The following is a 21,340-nucleotide window of genomic DNA, read 5'->3' as shown; positions in this document are numbered from 1 at the left end:
ACACTGTTGACTCATATCCAGCTTCTCGTCCACTGTAACCCCTAGGTCCTTTTCTGCAGAACTGCTGCCGAGGCATTCGGTCCCTAGTCTGTAGCGGTGCATTGGATTCTTCCATCCTAAGTGCAGGACTCTGCACTTGTCCTTGTTGAACCTCATCAGATTTCTTTTGGCCCAATCCTCCAATTTGTCTAGGTCCCTCTGTATCCTATCCCTACCCTCCAGTGTATTTACCTCTCCTCCCAGTTTAGTGTCACCTGCAAACTTGCTGAGGGTGCAATCCACACCATCCTCCATATCATTTATGAAGATATTTAACAAAACTGGCCCCAGGACTGACCCTTGGGGCACTCCACTTGATACCGGCTGCCAACTAGACATGGAGCCATTGATCACTACCCGTTGAGCCCGACAATCTAGCCAGCTTTCTATCCACCTTATAGTGCATTCATCCAGCCCATACTTCTTTAACTTGCTGGCAAGAATAGTGTGGGAGGCCGTGTCAAAAGCTTTGCTAAAGTCAAGGAACAACATGTCCACTGCTTTCCCTTCATCCACAGAGCCAGTTATCTCGTCATAACTTTTTCATTTTGTACCTGCTCAGCATCTTCCAAAACTGCACATAGTTGTTATTTTACAGTTATGAACTTTACAATCTCATGACTTCTGCCTTACTGTACCAGTAGCAGTGTCGCTCCAAGGGCCAAACAGAAAACCATGGGCCCAGTCAGGTCTGTCTCATTCATAATGCTGCCATCCACTGGTTTTATTGGGTTTAGAACTGTTAATGTTTTCTGCCATATGTGATCAAAATTAATCCCAAGTTCTGCAAAAGGAAAGTTCCATAATTATCCATGATTTTTAGAAGCCTTTATGTACAAATCCACTAGATACCACAAGTCCAAAGTAACAAAATGAGCCGCTTTTTTTTTTTCCCCACAAGGAAATAAGAGTGCAGTAGAATATATTCTGATTCCAGCTGCTCATACAGTGTCTTTAGGACTGAATTCTGACTTCAAGCTGGGATAATTAATTTATTAAACTGAATCTTATGTGATGGACCAAAAATACTGACAACACTGTCCACATAATGTTTGGTTTTCCTATTTTTACAATATATATGTTTCTAAAATCTTATTAATGGAGACCTCAAATAATATACAGATCAGCAGTAACTGCAGAATTCAAGGCTTTTTAGAACATCAAGGACATCAGAGATACATGCTTTAATTGTGGAAATCTGACAAGAGAAGTGTCTTAATGCTGTATTGCTAGAGGCATTTAAAAACATGACACACTTCCCTTGGAGGAAAAGCAAAAATAACTTATGTAGGGTTTTATGGGCTTTTTGCACTTGCACAATTATTCCTGTGGATCACTCAATATTGGATGAAATCCTTCCCCGTTGAAGTCGATGGGAGTTTTGTCATTGACTTCAGTGGGGCCAGGATTTCATCCTTAATCTCTGCAGAAATATTCAAACTCTCAGGAATAACTTTTTTCCTGTGATGCTCCAGTGCGGGTTAGGACAATATTGGAATTGGATAGCCAGCATTTGTGGGACCGACACCCAATTCAAAAAGCAGATGTCCAAGTCTTGCACTCTGCCAGCCCATTTTTTTGAGAGAGGACACTGAGACCAGATATACCGTCTATACTCCTTCTAATTATGCTACTGTAAATATAAATTTTAACTGGAAATGGGCCAGACCCACACCCCAGATCTGAACACCTCTGGAACTTTGTGGATCAAAACAGCCTTGTTAACTGTGTGTGGTGCTTGCTGCTTGCAGGTTTGGGACTTCTACATTCTATTTACAATAGGCACAACAATCTGGCTCTTATGGAAGTCAATGGTAAAAATCCCATTAACCTCAATGGTGCAGGATCAGGCTGAATGTGCCTAGAATTTACTTTGCTTCAATATGTTGAATCAGTGACAAACAAGTCCAGTTTTACCCTTACCTATTTGTTACTTATAAAGCAGCAATATTTCTGTAAATAGAAAGAAATCTTTACCTGTTCATTAGCTAAAAGTATTAAGACTTGAACATACCTTGTTTATAATAAACAGCACCTCTTTTACAGTCTAATGGTCAACTAGCTGAAGGTATGCAGGGTGCACAAACTTTCTCCAGTTTTCCACTGAAATAAGCAGCCTTAAGTCTTTTTAACTAGTAAATTTATTACTAGGTATGCAAACTATATTATAATACAGGTTTATTAATTACAGGTACCCTCACATGATGTCTTATTGTGGGATATAAATACAGAGGGGGAAAATTGCTATGAAGCCTGAATACAAAATTTATTGTTATGCTGTCACCTAGTGGTAGTAAAGTATATGATCTATGGGCCATAAAAATGAATTAATACTTTTGTTTTCTATGCAAATTGTGGCACTGCCCTTCCAATCATAAACATGTGTCTATGTTAGAAATACAAGATAACAAATCAACAGTAAATTTTTCTGATTTGACAGTCTAGGATTGATTATTATTTCTTAAAATGCACAAGTAAGGATTTTGATTGTGTGCTGTCAACTAGCCAAAAGTTACAGTTCTTATACAAAAGCTTACCAAGTGAATTTTTAAAAAGTCTGGTTCTGAGACAAGGTATGTTAATGCAAATGTAAATGAGGTGAGGTTTGGTTGTTTGTATTTATTTTGAAGAGGCTAGGGGATTTAATATTACTTCCAGTTTAGGACAATACCTAATACCTATTAATATGTGACTCGGATCTGGGCCCTGGTACAAAGATCTGCCTGCACGGATGCAATGCAGGACCTTGGACACACTCTCCCTTTTTTCTTCTCTAAACCTGATCCTGAAATCCCCACTAATGGGTATTTGGAGTGTGCAAGAACTGCAGGATCCAGCTTCTGGCAGATGTCCATCCTGCAGGATTCAGGGATCTTGGTTGAAGTGATGGAGAGGTACAGGCTAATATCAAGTCTAACTATTGGGGGCGGTGGCTCTGCTGGATATTAATATTTCTCTAGTGACTTTCATGAGTTAACAAAGAGAACCATATATACAGCTGGTAGCCACACAAGTTTAATATTTTAATTCTTTACCTTCTAGCAAAGGAGGTTCTTCATCAAAACTGTCAGCATAACTAGAGTGAGATAAAAACTCTGGATTGTATGTTGGGTGCAAAATCTGGCCTATGTAACTTTGAGAAGATGAAAGCATTTCTAGAGGGACAAAAGCACCAGGTTGAGGTGAATCCTGTGCCTGGCACCTACAACAATAAGTACAGTTAGACATCTGGGTAAGTACTAGTCAGTCAAACAGGCAACTTGTGACAATCAACCTCACAATAACCCAAAGCTGTCCACTGGTGTATTTCCTCTGTGATCAGACTACCAGCTCCCTCCCTCCCTAAATACACTGCACTCCTTCCTCTTTCATTGTACCCTGCACACTGAATAAGGAAGGGGTCCCCAGGATAAAATTATCTTTAATTTCATGATTACAAATGATCATAATACAGGCACACACTAGGGCATTTAAGGTTGCAAGGTCAACCCGAGTTTTTTTTAAAACTTTGCAGCCTCAATGACACCTTCAATTTATTTATCTATTTTTAATGGAATATATATAATTATATCTGAATGTATGTTTTTCTGTAAAAAGTTCTAGCAATGTGTGATTAAAAATCAGTATTAATAACATGAAGCCCAATTATTTCCTAATTATTATTATGTAGTGTACTTGTATTCCTGTAATGCCTAGAGGCCCCAGCTAAAACTAAGCCCTCATTGGGCTTATATATAGCACTGCACATATATATATAGTGTCCCCAGAGACCTTACACTCTAGATAGTGAAGATAGACAAAAGGTGGGGAAAAGCCATGTTGCTCATGTGGCATGAGGTACAGAGAGAATAAAGTGATTAGCTCAAGGTCACCCAAGAGGTAAGTGGCAGAGTTGGGAGTTGATCACAGATCCCCTGATCCCCAGTCTTAACCCACAAACCATTCTTATTCCCTGTGAATTTCAACATAGATTCATAGATATTAAGTTCAGAAGGGACCATTATGATCATCTAGTCTGACCTCCTCCACAATGCAGGCCACAGAATCTCACCCACCCACTCCTGCAATAAACCTCTCACCTATGTCTGAGCTATTGAAGTCCTCAAATCAAGGTAGAGGGGGCCTGATCCTTGGATCACTGGTGCAGACTGGGGGACTTAATTGTTTCCCTGGCATCATTCCATTTAGCTGCAATAGTGTTGGGGATATGGAGATGGGAAAATGATTGGCTGAAGACAGCAGGGAAAGGGTTTGCGGGGTGTGTCGCATAAACAGTGGTGGCTAGGGGAATCCAAAGGAGTTGTGCTGTCAGGGAGCCCAAAGGGAATGGGGGAGAGTGATTAACCTGGCTTTTAGTGGATCACCTTGCCTCTACAAACTCTCTGATTAAGGGGGCACATGGGCAAAAATCCCATCTGCTATGACAGCATCATTTTTGGAAAACTTGATGATGGGAACCTCCCAGAGTTTTCCTTTTATCAGAGCCTCTCTCTCTAGGAAAGACTAAATAGTCCCACCTGTGCGGGAGGAGCGGGGGTGGGGGGGGGGGGAGGAGGGAAATGTTCTTTGTCTTTCTATTGCTACTGCATCCATTTGGCTAGTCACATGAGACCTTAAATGCCATTGAACATTTTGACATCATTTCTGGCAATTAGACATTGTACTTTGTTGCTAAATGAAACCCCCCCTTTTTTAAAAAAAAAAATCAATATTTTTTTCTTACATGGAGTACTTACTTTTGGCTTCCATAAAGATTTTCATGGGCCCCTGAATTGCTATAACCTTGATCTTGAATATCAGTGGCATAGTTAGACTGGTAAAAGTCTGATTCAGATTGCTCAAAGTTTGACATTCTGGGGGAAAAAAGATTTATAATATTGATTAAAGTAAATCTCTATTTTTTTTTTGTTAGAAGTACTAAATTGAAATAACGAATGGTAAACTCTAGAGGCTCAAACTTAGATGCGTAGTTTCTCAAGGTGAACTAACATTAATTTGAAGTGACAGAAATAAATACAATTTGAGCTCACTTTTGGTATCACCATAGAAATAATTTCTTACCTGCCAGCTCTCATGTGTGCTAGTGTGTATTACTTTAAAAACTTAAGGAGATTTAAAAAATTACTAACTCTGAAAAAATCTCACATGACTGCCTGCCTGGCTGCATTATCAACTTCATAGGCAACATCTCAGTCAACAGTGGTTTAGAAGGATTCATTTTCCTATTTTAAAACCATGATGACCATGTCTGAGACTTAGTGAGACGAGCTATTACTTTTTTAAAAAAGAGTGGTTTGGGAATTGAAGACAATAACTCATTGACTTTCGGCCAGAAGGGATCATCATGATAATCTAGTCTGACCTCCTGCATATCTCAGGCCATATAACCTGACCCCCATACACACTCCTGTAGTAGGCCCAGAACCTGTGGCTGAGTTAGTGAAGTCCTCAAATCTTGATTTAAAGACTTCAAGTTACAGAGAATCCATCATTAACTCTAGTTCAGTGGTTCTCAACTGTGGGCCACTGCTTGTTCAGGGAAAGCCCCTGGTGCGCCGGGCTGGTTAGTTTATCTGCCGCATCTGCAGGTTCAGCCGATCGCAGCTCTCACTGGCCGCAGTTCGCCGCTCCAAGCCAATGGGGGCTGCGGGAAGTAGCGCGGGCCGAGGGATGTGCTGGCCGCCCTTCCCGCAGCCCCCATTGGCCTGGAGTGGCATACCGCGGCCAGTGGGAGCTGCGATTAGTTGAACCTGCAGACGCAGCAGGTAAACAAACCAGCCCGGCCCGCCAGGGGCTTTTCCTGAAGAAGCAGTGGACCACAGTGGAGAACCACTGCTCCAGTTCAAACCAGCAAGTAACCCACACTCCTTGCTGCTGAGGGGGGCAAAACCCCCCAGCGTCTCTTACAATCTGATCTGGGATAGGATTCCTTCCTGATCCCAAATATGATGATCATTTATACCCTGAGCAAGTGGGCAAGACAGCTGGGAAAGAATTCTCTGTAATAACTCAGAGCCCTCCCCATCTCCTGTCCCATCTCCAGCTATTGGAGATATTTGCTAATAGTTCATGGATGGGCCATATGCCATTATAGGCAATCTCATTATACCATTCCTTCCATTAATTTTTCAAGCTCAGTCTTAAAACAAATTAGGCTTTTACCCCCACTGCTCCCTTTGGAAGGCCTTCATCTAATTTCTAGCTTTAACTTATTGATGTCCAGTGTGTATATATAACTATTTTCTAAGTATTGCTTGTTTTAATATACTGCATGAGTATCATAAAATAATGGGCTGCTTAGAATTGGGAAATGGAAATTTTACAGAACTTGGTTATAGGATTTCTATATATCAGCATTCCAATTGGAGTATTGAAGTTGCAGGAGATGTACTTATTTTAATTGGTGATCTAAAAAGGGATGAAATATTGTATAATTTGGGTAATAAACTAGATATACAAAACCATTTATCCTGGTTTTACACTAGTTCTCCTACCAGCCAAGCAGAGGACAGCAGGCTGCCTGGGACAGTTTGTCGGAGAAAGATTTTGTTACATCACCGCAGGAAGGGGAATACATATGGTGACCCACTTGGAGGGCCGAGTCATGGAGAAGGCTGAAGTTCCTGGAGTGAGGGGGCAGCAGGACGAAAGGACAATGAGAGAGATACCGCCAGAGGAGGATGCAGCAGCTGGAAGAGCTAATCCCAAGGATCGCCAGGAAGAGGCACAATCAGCAGTGAGTTGACCCCAAGACAGGGGCCAGCCATGTCTTATTTGTTCTGTAAAGTGTCATACATGTTTATGGCATTATAGAAATTAATAAAATATTCTACACACTGTATACATCTTGCAATAGTAAGTCAGTAGCACTCCCAAATTTGACTGAGGTGCCTCTCTCATTCTAATTACAGGTAACTATGGTCCAATATACTGGTTTCAAACCTGCCACTCTTACTCACATATGGAATCCCTTTTTCTTTAATGGGGCCACCACAAGATTAAAGACTGAGTCTCTTATGTACAATTAGTACAAATATGCTGATACCCCATGACTGGCAAAGATGTTGACCCTTGTGCAGCCTCTCAAAATCTTGCAGTTCCTGCTCAGAAGAACTGCATTAGTTCGTCTGCATCCAGGGACTTACGCAATGCAGAGCCAGTGGGTGAGCAGAATTTGCCCCAAATGTGTAAATGAATGTATTCATTTGGCAAGCAGCCTAGAAAATGCCAGCATTTAAAAGGTTAAACTCTTTAAAATATTTATAGAAGTTAAGCAGCCTGACATAACCATGACTATGTCCGATTTGACTTCTTGCTGGGTTTTAATATTTGACTTAGGATTCTGTATTATTTCTGCATTCCTTACCTTGCCCTGCTTTCTGCTGTCATCCCACATTCCTGATTCAAAATATGCTTTTCACCTAGACTACTGTACAATTGCTGCCTAGCCTTTACATGTCTCAAGCACATCCTGCTCACAGAAAAACTCTTTGCCTAAACAACTTATTAAAGTTAAAAATATCAGTAATTCCTTGGGGTGCATATAAACTGTATATTCAAAAGTTTCATATTACATCCCATAATCAGACTAATCTGCTAGAACCTGATCCCTTCATTTGTCAGAAAAGTTTAAAGTAACAGAGACATCATATATCAGTGTTTTCTTAACGGTAAACAAATCATATAGGTTTCCCTAATTTAGGAAAAACTGATTTATGTTTGCTAAATTGAGTAACACATGGTTTATTAGAAACCTGACACTAGTTCTGAGTTATGCACAATAAAAAATTAGGTGCTTAAGTGTAATAAATCTTAGAACACAATCTAAATCTTTTTAAATTTAATTTCTAGCACATCTTATGCACTGAGGTGCTTTTCACATTGCTCTAAAGTACGAAATAACATCAAAAGCCATTATTTTTCAAAGTATACTAAAATTCATGTATTATAGAAGATGTAAACTCAATTTCTTAAATGGTTAGGAACTAAATGTAGGTAACATACCTCTCATTATATTAAGTAAAAAATCCTCCTGTACATTGAACTTACATGTTGGAAAAACAACTACGATATCCTGTTGCATTAACAGAGATGAGCTTGTGCTATTTATAATGTTCTAAATTTGTCCTTTGAACAGATGCAAATGACTGAAAAGAACCTGTCAGTATCATGGACGACATTTAATACCACATGCAAGAGTTTACTAACAACAATACGAAGCAATCACTGGGGGGGGGGGGGGTTAAGGGGGGGAAAGTTCTAGGATTTTTAAAACCCAATTTTAACTTAGATTGTAAAATCTTCAGGGGTAAAGTCTCTGGTTTTTTACTACATGATTATATAAAACGCAGTAAAATGAAGTCCTCAACTAAGCCTCTAGGCGCTACTGTAATAGTAATAATATATAGCATGCATATAACATTCATAAATGCTGCATAAATGAATATACATATGGATGCGTGTTCTATAATCTGGGTTGCTACAAAATGTCTAGTATGGTAAGGATTTACAAATAGGGTACTTTAGCAATCCCCAAAGATAACTCTCGATTGGCATGCATTTTAGCACCAGATATTTAGCCAATCATAACAATCTCTGCCTTTCTTGAACCATTTACCTGATTGTGTCTTGATAAGCACTCAGACTGATTAAGGAACAGGACATTAAATGGGATGTATTACTGGGTCATTAATCTATGCCTCAGGTGCATTTTAAACTATTCAAGGTTAAAAGCCAGATTACTTCAATTTCACATGAGGTGTATTAATGGTCCATTAACACATGCCCTACAGTGCTTTAAAACTAGCATAATATAGGTTCCATTTCATTTGAAAAAGAAAGGAAAATACTGACATATTACACTTTCGCTGCATATATGCCTCCAGAAAAATAGTTGAGAAGTGAAGGATAGGAGAAAGTAGGAGAAAAATATAATGTCAGTTTCCCCTAATTAAAAGGGTTTTCAAAAGTAATTTAAACTGTAAAATTAAAAAAAAAACAAAAACCTGTGGGGCTGCTATTCAGGGCTTGTCTACATTGCCCCACAGTTCTGATCATGGGAGTGTGAACAGCAGTGTGCACCAAAGTACAGTGCTGTAACTCCATTGTGTGGATGCTGCAGGTGTGGTTCCTAGTTTGCATTTATGTAATCGTCTTCAAACAGGATTACTGTGCATGAACTAGGAACCTTTTATTTTGTGCCTCCACGATCCTTGTGGGGGAGTTACAGCACACTGCTATTCACACTCCCATAGTCTGAACTGCGGGGCAGTGTCGACATAGTCTTCTTAGACTTCCTCTTGTGATGCTAGGCTCCTTTTCTGCCATTGGTGCACTAATAGCATTCACTAGTGTTTCATCTGTCAGCTAAGTGCCTTTTCAGTTTCAATACGGAGTAAAGAAGTAAAAAATCTAATTGGAATGCTCCCAGGTTTGGTAACATGGACTCGATCCTGTTCCTGTTCAAGTCAATGAAAAAACTCCAATTTACATGAATGGGGCAGAAAGGAGTCCTATATTTTTAAGATGGTGAAAGTTTGAAAAATAGACATGGTCCTATTATGGAATGATATTGAAAGCCATGGTCCCACCTCCAAATCTTTGTTTAAATAAGAGTTTGTGTTTTCGAACTATTTCTTTCCTCCTTTTCTTATTGGTGTGCCCAAACGTTTTTACCTGCGTACCTTAAAACGATGTTGAGACTTGTATTAGAGAAATCCCAAATTTTACCTTATCTTATTGAATCCCACCATAACTAGAGCTTGCCAAAGCTCTACAATTATGTGGTTAAAATTAATCTCACAATGACAGTATTTTTATGAGGAAATCTTCCAAGTTCTGGGAAGCCAAGTGGAATTTCACATTGGACATCATCAATAGAAACTTCATTATTACATGACTAAATAGGCACACAAGCACTGTACTAATTCATGGGAACAGTGCTTGCTTGGTTAACATTGTCAGTTTGAGGTTGAAAAAGATGACAAATTCCAGAATGGCATCAGCAGATTAGAGCAGGGCTCTTATGCACTTATACCAAATCGCCTGATGTTGAAACTCTAGAAGTCAGTTTATGCTGAAAAGTTAAAAAAATAATAATTTGTGTCAATCAAAATGGGACATTCCCCCCCCCCCAAAAAAAAAAAAAACAACACACCAACAACCAACCTTCAAGCTAGGAGTAAGGATTGACGTTGATATAGTGCTGAGAGACTTTGCCACATTGAGGAGTAACTTACGACCTGCTGAGAAGTGCTGAGCACCCATAACTCCCATTAAAATCCACTGGAGAGGCAGGTACTCAGCACCACTCAGGACCTGTAACTGTGAGAATTGGGCCTCAGCTATGAAGGATTAAGGGGAGTGGTAAATAATGTAGGGGACAGGATGCAATCAAACAATATGCATTTGAATGCACTCACCTCTGAAATAAAACCTCTAGGAACAAACAATGCAGGCCATACTTACAGGAAGAGAAACACTATCCTAGGAAACAGTGACTAAAAAAAAAAAATAGGGGTCATGCTGGATGATCAGCTGAACATGAGCTCCCAGTGAGACACTGCAGGTAAAAAGGCTAAAGCAATCCTTGGATATATAAACAATATCAAGTAGTAATATCAAGTAGGAATAGGGAGATTATACTTGGTATTTGGCACCAGTGCGCTCACCAACAGAATACCGTATCCAATTCTGGTGCCTGCTCTTCAAGAAGGATGTTGAAAAATTGGAGAGGGTTCAGCGTAGAGCAATGAGGATGATTAAAGGATTAAAAACATGCCTTACAGTGATAAACTAAATAGATTGAGCTCCTTGAGTCTATCAAAGAGAAGGTTAAGGGGTGACTTGGTCACAATCTATACATATGTAAATGGGCAACAGCAGTGTGGTAACAGAGGGCTCTTCAGTCTAGCAGAGAAACGTATGACAAGATCCTGACTAGAAATAAAGTGCAAATTTTTAACAGTGAAGGCAATTAATCATGGGAACAATTTACCAAGAGTTATGGTGATTCTCCATCACTGGACATTATAAATCAAGATATGCTCTACAACCACAGCTACTGGATATGAAGCAGGAATTAAATCAGGGAATTAAATCAGGGAAATTCTATGTCCTGTGTTACGCAGGAGGTCAGATTAGATGATCACAATGGTCCCTTCTGGCTTTAAAATCTAAGAAAAAGAAATTAGAATACTCAAAGAGGTTAGAAGACATGGAGAACCATTCTTGAAAGAATAATCTTAGATGAAGAAAGGGATCAGAGAGAAGTATTAATCTGAAGATGGGAGTCTGAGGTAAAATGAACACAATATGTTATCTTGTTACAAATGGCTCCAAAGCAATGAGTCTGAGTGATGGGACGACTGTACCCAGCAGTTATACAAATATTAGCTGAATCACTAGCTGACTTGCCACAACAAAGGAGGCCATGATACAACTGGATGAATTTGAAAACAGAAGTAATTACCTGTGTAGGCCTCATAACAGAATACCTATCTAATCTCGAGACTTCTATTCACAAGTATGTTCCCAAGTTATTAACATTTTTCAGACTGTCATGTATAAGGATGAAAATTTTATTGTCTGTTCCAAGGGAAGGTGACAACTGGAACCACTAGAAAATGGTAAGCATGTTTTGTGGGGGAAAAAAAAAAAGATTTTCTTTCTAAGGGAAAATCAAATTGGTTTTCAAAAATCAAAATTTGTTTTTGTTTTCTACCTTCTCTCCTCCCCCAACCCTTTCATAAGTGACAAAGTTAAAAAGAGAAAGGGGAAAAAACAACGTATTTTCAGTTTTCAAAAACAGACATTTTAAATTTTCAGTTTTTTGTGGGTGCAAAGGGCAAAACAGGGAAATTTTCAAAATGAAAATGTTTGGTAAAAATATCTGTTTTTGAAAATTTTTAATTAAAAACATTTCTATTTGCTCTAGTGAGAACAAGAGAGAGCGATGCCAGAAATGGATTGTTTGGGTTATAAAGCTGCTATATTATACTATATTCAATATTTTTCTTTGTTAGCACAGAGAATCAGTTATGATTATCAGAGCAGTTATTCTGTAGGTTTTTCAAATGATTCAATTCATCATATTAAGGAATAATTCAATAGTGAAAAGTAAGCTTAATTACTTACATTTACAGGCAATATTGATAATTTTATAAATGGAGCATTATGAAAATATGTCACCATAGAAAATAGGGTAATTTAATTATTTAATAGTTATATAGTTTAATACTGCTATTAAATAATTATTTACTGAATTATTTATTTATCATATAAAGTGCACACTAAATTATTATTATTTATTCCCAGGATATGCCAGCTAACTGGGTATATGCTAAGGGTCAAAAAAAAATTATTGCAGAAATACCCAAACTAATAACTTCACACTTATGGATATCTACAGAGCACAAACAGTTTGATAGACTTTGAACACACAAGTAGAAGATATGGGTTCCTGCCCCAAAGATCTTATAAAGCAAGGCAGACATATACACAAAGGATAGGGGAAGTTATGGAACAAAAATTAGATGATTGACTAGCGATGCTTAGCAAGCCTCTTAATGTACATCTACACTGTGATAAAAGGCCCGTGGCATGGCTGCGGTTGGCCTGGGTCAGCTGTCTCAGGCTGGCAGGGCTTGGGCTGTGGGGCTAAAAATTGCAGAGGAACCACCTGTTAGTGCTGCTGTGTGCCTGTGCGTTGCTCCTCTGCTGTTCATGTTAGCTGCACCAGCGTAGCTTGCAGCTTGTTGATTCAGCAGACCTTGATGTTACTCCTAGAGAAAGACCTCAGGCTCAGTTCAGTGGCAAAGGTGCTCGACCATGTTTATTGTCGTCAAAGCATGGTCCTAGCGCGCCACAGAAGCTACACTAATACATATATGCCTGTGACAAGATACCAGCTCAATCAGCATAACATGATGTTGTCCCCTAGGGCAATACAAAAATTACTTCTTTTATACATTGATACAAACAAGTTACATATTACACTCCAGATGTTGTTACCATCTTGTACCTCATAGTTCTCAAAAAATAGCCTCATCCCTTATCCTGTCATCCCATCCTTATCTTTGCGAGGGGTTGTGTGTTCTTGTACCATCCTCTCCTATCAGGAATGTGCTTACTTGGTTAGCCGATATCTGGATGTTACTATTCTGACAAGGCCTATTTTGGTTTACTCAGGGCATGCAGAGGAATAAAAATTTGGCCACTTTTGGAGGGGCACTTTCTGTTCCCCTGAAGTGGAGAAGCTGGCTTTCCCCCCATCCCTTCCTCGGCAGCCACAGGAGATGGATCTCACCCATAGCCCCATGGTCGGAGGAGCTGTCATCTGCTGCCTTGGTCTGGGGCCAGAGGAGTTTGCTCTTCCCACCACGGTCCCAGAGGAGTTCTGTGCCCCCTTTGATTGGGATGCCTGTGCCCCTGCTTGCCCCCCCTTGCGCATACCTCTGGTTCACTGCCTTTGGTTCATAGTGTTAACCATGCCTAGGGCTCCAGCAAAGCCTAATACAACCATTAACAACTTCAATTAAATTGGTGATGAAGACTTTTCTGCTGGATCCTTTTCCTTGTGCTACCCCCTTAGTGTCTACCCCTTTTGGCTCGCTGAGAATGTATTTCTTCCTGTGTTTTGTAGATGTGTGATCCATACCAGCCTCTACATTTGAGGAAATTAAATGACAAAATGATCACATACATCAGTTTGTAAGCATATAAAGGAGAAAGTGAATATAAACCCCAGAAGAACTTGAATGCTTCAAGGCTTCAGCCAGCCACTTGCAAGAGTTGGGAGGAGATTCCTTCCCCCCCCCACCCCCACTATAAAAATTTATTCTGTTTTGGGTTTTTTTTGGTGGGGGGCAGGGAGCTTGGTCTCTTTCCTATGAACCACCAGGGATGGCCACAGCTGGAGATGGGACACTGGGTGGGGAGGACTGGGAAAGTCTCCTCACCCAGTCTGAGGCGGCACTGAGCATTCTCTATCTCAACTGTTTACCTGGCTGGTTCTTGCCCACATGCTCAGGATCTAATTGATCACCTTATGAGAGGTTGGGAAGGAATTTTCCCCCAGGTCAAATTGACAGAGACCTTGTGGGGTGGTTTCCCCTTGCTCTCTAATTTGTGAGGGTGGGTTGCTGGCCCATATTATTTGGCTATATCTCACTTAAACATTTCCCTGCCATTGCAGAGGCCTCAGGCATTGGTGCGCCTCAGTCCCTCCTATTCTTTGCCTGTGGCACATAATAGTATCATCTCCTATGTGCTTGTAATTCTTTGGTCTACTTTTGGTTGTTGGGTTTAGTGTGCAGGTGCTGGGTGCTGTTGGTGGCCTTTAATATACAGGAGGTCAAAGTAGATGATCCCTTCTGGCCCTAGGACACTCTATGAATGTAAAACAGAGATTTATATCTAGGGAAGAAAAGAACAGCATGGTTAATATTTGAAGTGTATTTGTTTCCATTGTAATTGTTTTCTCTTTATGTTGTATATACATGTATATTAAAATAATCAGTAATAAAAGGAATATTTCAAATAGATTCATAATAAAAGTAATAAGGGCTTTTCATCCATAGATCTCAAAGTGCTTTCCAAATGAAGTAAGTATCCTCTCTGTTTTACAGATGGGGGAACTGAGGCACAGAGAAGTGAAGTGAATTGCCCAAGGTCACTCAGCAAGCTAGTGGCAGAGTGGGAACAGAACCCAGGTCTTTTGAGTCCCAGTGCAGTGCTCTCTCCATTATTAATAGGGGCATGGTGTTTTACCAAATAATCTGTGACTGTTTCTAGAAGAAACCTTGAACAAACTCCTGGGACTGTTTGCAGGCAAAGCTGTGACATTATTTTGAAAAACACTATTAAGAGACTCAAGTTAATGTTTGAAAAATAGGCTGCATAGTATTTTTGCTTTTCACGACATTCTTAGTGGATCCACAACTGCTCGAATCACACATCCTACATAATCATCATGGTCCCACTGAAATTGTATTGGGATCAAGAGACTTGGCAGCATTTTAATGAAAGTTTCTTATACCCTTCCACTGAGGTTAAGACTTCTAAGGTAGCACTGTAATGATTTCTTTACCATAGCATGCACAAACACTGTATACTACATTAGCTAGAAAAGAGCAGGTACAGGGTTCTGTGTTAATAATCAGTGGATTAAGAGTTGCCTAAAGGGAGTGTAAACTACAGAAGGTTTGTTTTAATTTTTGGAAAAAACAACACATACCCAGGCCTCATACTCCTAAGGGGAGGCACAGCAGCATGGCAATTTTGGAATAAAATCTCAGCTTCCTACCTGAACTTAAGTAGGGGCAGATGAGCATAGTTGGGCTCACAGCCTCATAAAGGAGGTGGACTGCTTTCAAGGGAAAAAGACAAATTGGTTGTTTGTAAATGAGGACAGGGAACTCTGGAGACATAAGTTGCTTTGTATATACTGTATTGCTTTGGGTTTATATTGCTTGCTTAGAATTTAAACAATGTTACACTTCGTGAACCAAATATGGCTAGAGACTGTTGGTTGGTGTTGTTTTGGTTCCACCTGGTGGGGGAAATGAGGAACCCAAACCTTGTGAATAAACTTAAAACACCAGAGACAGTTCTCACTGATTAATCTGGGACGCCTGGTGAATTTCTGTTTAGCTGAGTGGATCCTGACCTTGTCAAAAATTGGAACACACAGATACAATGCAGGTTACAGTGGAAGGAAAACAGTCAGCCAAAACTGAATCACTGGTAGGAGAAATATGAACCAGGGAAGGCCCATGAGCTGCACATATGTAGTTCATGGCTACTTTGTCAGCTAGTCACTAGAAAGAATATGTCAGCTGGGGTGAAGTCTTCAAGCGAACAAAGACATATGCTGTGTTCCTCCCTTCCAACCAAAGGAGTAAGAGAGGGCCAATAGGACTGTGTAAGGAGTTACATGGACAAGCACTATGGACATGAAAAGAAATGGAACCACACACCAATCAAGAACCAAAGTCTTTAACCATTATTGCACAATAGGGTACCAAAACAGACACCAGGGAGAGCAGAGAGCAATGAATGCAGGAATCTGACCCTCCAGGATCGTGATGGAAAGGGCACGGCCTTATCAGAAGTAAGATAGGTCACAGAGTGTATACTCATCAATCATATTCCAAATAACAGATTGGCATTGAAGCAGGACACACTGTCAGTAAAGGCATAGTTGGTAGCACCATCTATAGTTAAAGTTGACCAACACTCTCCATTATAAGAGCTGGTTTTCTGTTACTTTTAACTTTGCCAAATCTTAAATGCTCAAGCTGAAACTTTCCATACCAGGAGTCTGCCTCAAGGTGAATGTTTTTTTTAAGCTTCAGCAAGAATAGTTCACCCCTTACTGAGAATGGGTTTAGGGAAAAATATGTTGTGGAAAAAACGGTATGTGATCTTGCAATACAGGCTATATTACAATGCATACTCACAATTATTGTTATTTATTATTTGTATTTGTTTTTATTATTTGTTCAAATTAAGGTTGCATGGACAAACTTAAATTCTGACATTTCCTAACTTTTGAATACTTAACATGCAATCTTAACATTTTTGATGTAGCTTCTTGTGTGTATTTATCATTTATATTACAGTAGCACACGTAATTTGATAGATGATATCCAGACCATTAGGATCACACCAGCTGGCCAAAAGTCAATAGCAAAAGTTTGACAGACAATTTTGTCAGAGCACCCACAGAGCAGAGACGAAGTTATCTGCAGCAAAGGACAAATACCAGGATTGTTGTGTGAATATCCAGAGGCAAAACTGGCAGTGGGAAAAATGCACTTAGGAGTGTTTATTAAAATGATCATTGTTCAATGTAAACTTTGCTAGAGTTGGTTCCAAATGAGAGAGAAATCAGTCTGAGTTTAAACTTTGCCTGGCAATTAAAAGAAGACGAAGAGGTAAGAAAGCTCAATTTATGGTCCAGTTTGTATCAGTTTACCACTTCCAAACCAGGTATATCTGCTAAAACATAGTTATTTTAAGAAAACATGTCATGATCTATTATGTTAAAGAGTTCTTGATTATTATCATTTAGGGCTCCAGCAATGCCCCCAAAATGTGCTGTTTCCCAAAACTGTGGCAGACAGATACCTGCCCTGAAGATCATGCAATCTAACCAAAACAGATATTGCCTTCTTGTAGGAAAGTCACCAATCATAGGCCAACCATCATAAACTTAAGAGAGATTGAGTGAGGGAAATCTTTGCTTAAACTTTCTCTGGAAAAAAAAAACCCAGTGTGTTGCAATAATCATCCACAAGATGGTAGGATTTTTAGAATCAAACCTCTCTGGACAGAAAGGATCCTTCAAGCCATTCCTTTGGGATATCTTTAATATTTATATCTCTTAGAAACAATTCTCCCTCTTCAGAATGCTCAAAAGCATTTGGTTTACTTGCAACTCATATCTGAGATTACCAGCAATACAAGATTATAACTGACCACCTCTCCTCCATTGGATAAATCTAGCTGTGTAACACAGACAATTTACTCTGAGAGAAAAGCAATTAAAATAGGGATTAATTACCTTGACCTGATCTGTGTCTGGAGGGAATTAAATCGAAATAGCAGGGAACATGGATTTTATTTCTTCAGACATGGATCATATGCACTCATAGATTACTGATTTGATCCTCCCAAATGTCCCACATAATGTGACCTCATGTACAAGCAACAAAATGAAAATCTCTGATCATGTCATAATGTGTCATTTATGTTTCCATTTCAGGCACAGAAGACCTAAAGAAAAGAAGGTGTGACAATACTTTCCTCTTCAGTAACTTTGGCTGGTGAATTACTTTAAAGATATATTTAATTAATAGAAGCATAGTGACTGTATTACAGGAACCAAACTGTGTTATACCATGTTATACCATGGGACTATTGCACTAAAGGACATTCTCCCAGTATGGGAAACTTTCTTATGTGGATGGGCTCTTGGGCACAGTAATGAAATCCCAAGGCCATTGTTTTTCAAACTTGAATATTTAAATTTAATTGCCTAAATCCATATTTAGGTACCCAAATAATTAGCCTGATTTTTCAGAGACAATGGATCTCCCACTGATTTCAATATGTCCTGACACCAATGCATGTTGTGTTCATGGTTGTAACATTTATTTTCCTGTCTCTTGACAAGCCCTCCTCAAAAATCAACCACCCCTGGCTTAACAAATGGTTGAGTGTAAAAGCCTGTTGAAACGATATATTTGCAAGACGGTAGAGGAGAAAGCTGGATTCCTTTGTGGGCTTGAAACTTGCATCTGTACTGCACAAAATAAACACCTATATTCTGCCTGGGCCACCATAATTCCAAGTGTCATGCACAGGCCTGGGATTGTGGTTGACTTCCGCACTCTCTTCATTCAAATACTTCTCATAGACCCACTTCCTCTGTGAGGCCCATTTATTTAAAAAAAATAAATATACAGATTACATGAAACCTTCTTGTGGCCATTCAGTGCATTTTTTTCTATGTCTGTGTCTCAGATGGTGGTATCTCTTGGGCTGTAAACTGGGACACAACTTCCGTACAAGATTCAAAGCCCTTGAGTCTCAGTGGTGTCATAAAACATGGCATGCTTGCTGTGTATGTGCCAAAGAGTCAAAGTACCACATCAGGAACAGTGATCAAAGGACCACCCTTTAATGCCACCAAAATATTCTGTGCAAAGTGACAGAAAATCAGGACATTACCATACCCAGAAGCTTTGCAGAATGACAGGTGTGTGCGCTACATCACTGCTGTGGGACTGTCAAGGTTCCTTTCCCACTCTGAACTCTCATGCAGGTCCCCACATCTGTACCCTAAAGACCCCCTAAGCTTATTCTTACCAGCTTAGGTTAAAAACTTCCTCGAGTTTGTAGTTAAAAACTACAAACTTTGCCTTGTCCTTGAACCCTATGCTGCCACCACCAAGCGTGTTAAACAAAGAACAGGGAAAGAGCCCACTTGGAGATGTCTTCCCCCCAAAATATCCCCCCAAGCCCTACACCCCCTTTCCTGTGGAAGGCTTGATAAAAATCCTCACCAATTTGCATAGGTGAACACAGACCCAAACCCTTGGATCTTAAGAACAATGAAAAAGCAATCAGGATCTTAAAAGAAGAATTTTAATTAAAGAAAAAGTAAAAGAATCACCTCTGTAAAAGAAGGATGATAAATACCTTACAGGGTAATCAGATTCAAAACATAGAGAATCCCTCTAGGCAAAACCTTAAGTTACAAAAAGACACAAAAACAGGAATATACATTCCATTCAGCACAGCTTATTTACCAGCCATTTAAACAAAAGGAAATTTAACGCATTTCTAGCTAGATTACTTACTAACAAGTTCTAATACTCCATTCCTGTTCTGTTCCCAGCAAAAGCATCACACAGACAGACAGACCGACCCTTTGTTCCCCCCCCACCCCCGGCTTCCAGCTTTGAAAGTATCTTGTCTCCTCATTGGTCATTTTGGTCAGGTGCCAGCGAGGTTATCTTAGCTTCTTAACCCTTTACAAGTGAAAGGGTTTTGCCTCTGGCCAGGAGGGATTTTATAGTTCTGTATACAGAAAGGTGGTTACTCTTCCCTTTATATTTATGTCAGGGACTGTGTGCCTTTATTCATACCTTACATTACACAAGCCTTCAACTGTCATGATAGTCAGACACTGATTAGTTAGTTTATGTTGTTTTTCCAATACGGACATAGGAGGGTCACAGAGAGAGAGAGAGAGAGAAGCACAATATAGTTTGGGGAGAAATGCTCCTGGGACCAACAAGCAAAAATGCTGTTAACAATTTTCTGCACCACGGGTGTAGAGTAGGTAGGGTGCTAATAATTGTATGAGTATGCAGTCACCAAGGATGGCTCTCTCTGAACTAACTACCATCAACCAACCCAACAATTATAGACTTCCATGTAAAAAATGACTGGCCTCTTGCCATTGGCTACTCCATATGAACGTGTCTCAGTTCCTTTGTCCTTTCCCTTCACTGCTACCAACTAAATTAAGGTAGCTGTTCCCAGTGGATCAGGAGAAATTGCTGCCATGGGCCACCATCTGTGGCATGATTGGCTTTGTAATGGTTCCCAGTCCACTTCTTTATGGCATCATTTATGTTGTATCTCATTGACTGATAGAAGTCCTTCCTGTAGCATTCATAGTGAGCAAGCTCTCCAAATGGCTCCCTTCACATATTGTGAGACACTGCTCAAACCTGCGCAGAACAGAGTACTCATTTTGTTTATCACCTTCCCCATGAAGATGTTACACTCATGACTAAAATTGAGGTTTCTACACTTCTCCTTCTCTGCATTCTCCCCAGTTTGGCCAAACACAACTGGTATAGAACCATTCTGGATTGTGCTTGGAATTTCTGCGGGGAGAGTATTGTACACTCCCAACAATGGATTCTTTGAGAGGCCAAGTGCCTGTGGAGCCATGGATGTCTGTTCCATAGGCTCTTCCACTTACTATAGCCTGACACAACTAGGTGATGCAAAACTGTGGGATCTAAACATAGAGTTTGCAACAGCAGCAAGTAATGTTTTTACATCTTTCACGAGGAAATTGCATCACTTTTTCTCAGATAAGGACCTAGACATTGTCATACAAACTTTGATGTACATCTTAGACCAGTGGCTCTCAACCTTTCCAGACTACTGTATCCCTTTCGGGAATCTGGTTTGTCTTGCATATCCCAAGTTTCACCTCACTTAAAAACTACTTGCTTTCAAAATCAGACATAAAAATACAAAAGTGTCACAGGTCACCATTACTGAAAAATTGCTTACTTTCTCATTTTTATCATAGATTTATTTTATAATTATAAGTGCAATATTTATATTCCAATTACATTTCAGTGTATAGTATATAGAGCAGCACAAACAAGTCATTGTATGAGATTTTAGTTTGTACTGACTTCGGTAGTGCTTTTTATGTAGCCTGTTGTAAAACTAGGCAAATATCTAGATGAGTACCCCCAGCGACATGTACCCCTGGTTGAGAACCACTGGCTTAGACTACTGCAATTCTCTCTACCTGATGTTGAGCAACCCCCCACAAAAAAGTTGAAGTTGGAATAGCATATACACCTCTACCCTGATATAACGCTGTCCTCGGGAGCCAAAAAATCTTACCGCATTATAGGTGAAACCGCGTTATATTGAACTTGCTTTGATCCACTGGAGCGCGCAGCCCTGCCCCTCTTCCCCTCCCCCCCCCGGAGTGCTGCTTTACCGCGTTATATCTGAATTCGTGTTATATTGGGTC

The 21,340-nt window shown here is 39.8% G+C and overlaps 1 protein-coding gene across 8 annotated transcripts in view; it reads right to left on the bottom strand.

The window, feature by feature from the left end:
• Positions 1-21,340, bottom strand: part of YIPF7 (Yip1 domain family member 7) — a 51,701-nt gene that overhangs the window by 13,351 nt on the left and 17,010 nt on the right. For 6 of the 8 annotated variants that reach the window (XM_043544420.1, XM_037897860.2, XM_037897859.2 and 3 more), the window contains 3 exons: positions 4,776-4,892; positions 3,075-3,241; positions 678-823 (listed from right to left, as the gene is read on the bottom strand). In XM_043544420.1, the coding sequence (XP_043400355.1) occupies positions 678-823; positions 3,075-3,241; positions 4,776-4,892 (430 nt within the window). Of the gene's footprint in view, positions 1-672; positions 824-3,074; positions 3,242-4,775; positions 4,893-21,340 lie in introns of all 8 variants that reach the window. The other 2 variants (XR_006290116.1, XM_043544422.1) reach the window with 2 other exon arrangements.

This window comes from Chelonia mydas, chromosome 4, assembly GCF_015237465.2.
Source record: "Chelonia mydas isolate rCheMyd1 chromosome 4, rCheMyd1.pri.v2, whole genome shotgun sequence".
NCBI lineage: Eukaryota > Metazoa > Chordata > Testudines > Cheloniidae > Chelonia > Chelonia mydas.
Note: the sequence above shows the minus strand (reverse complement) of the source record. Positions and strands in the feature narration are given on the sequence as shown.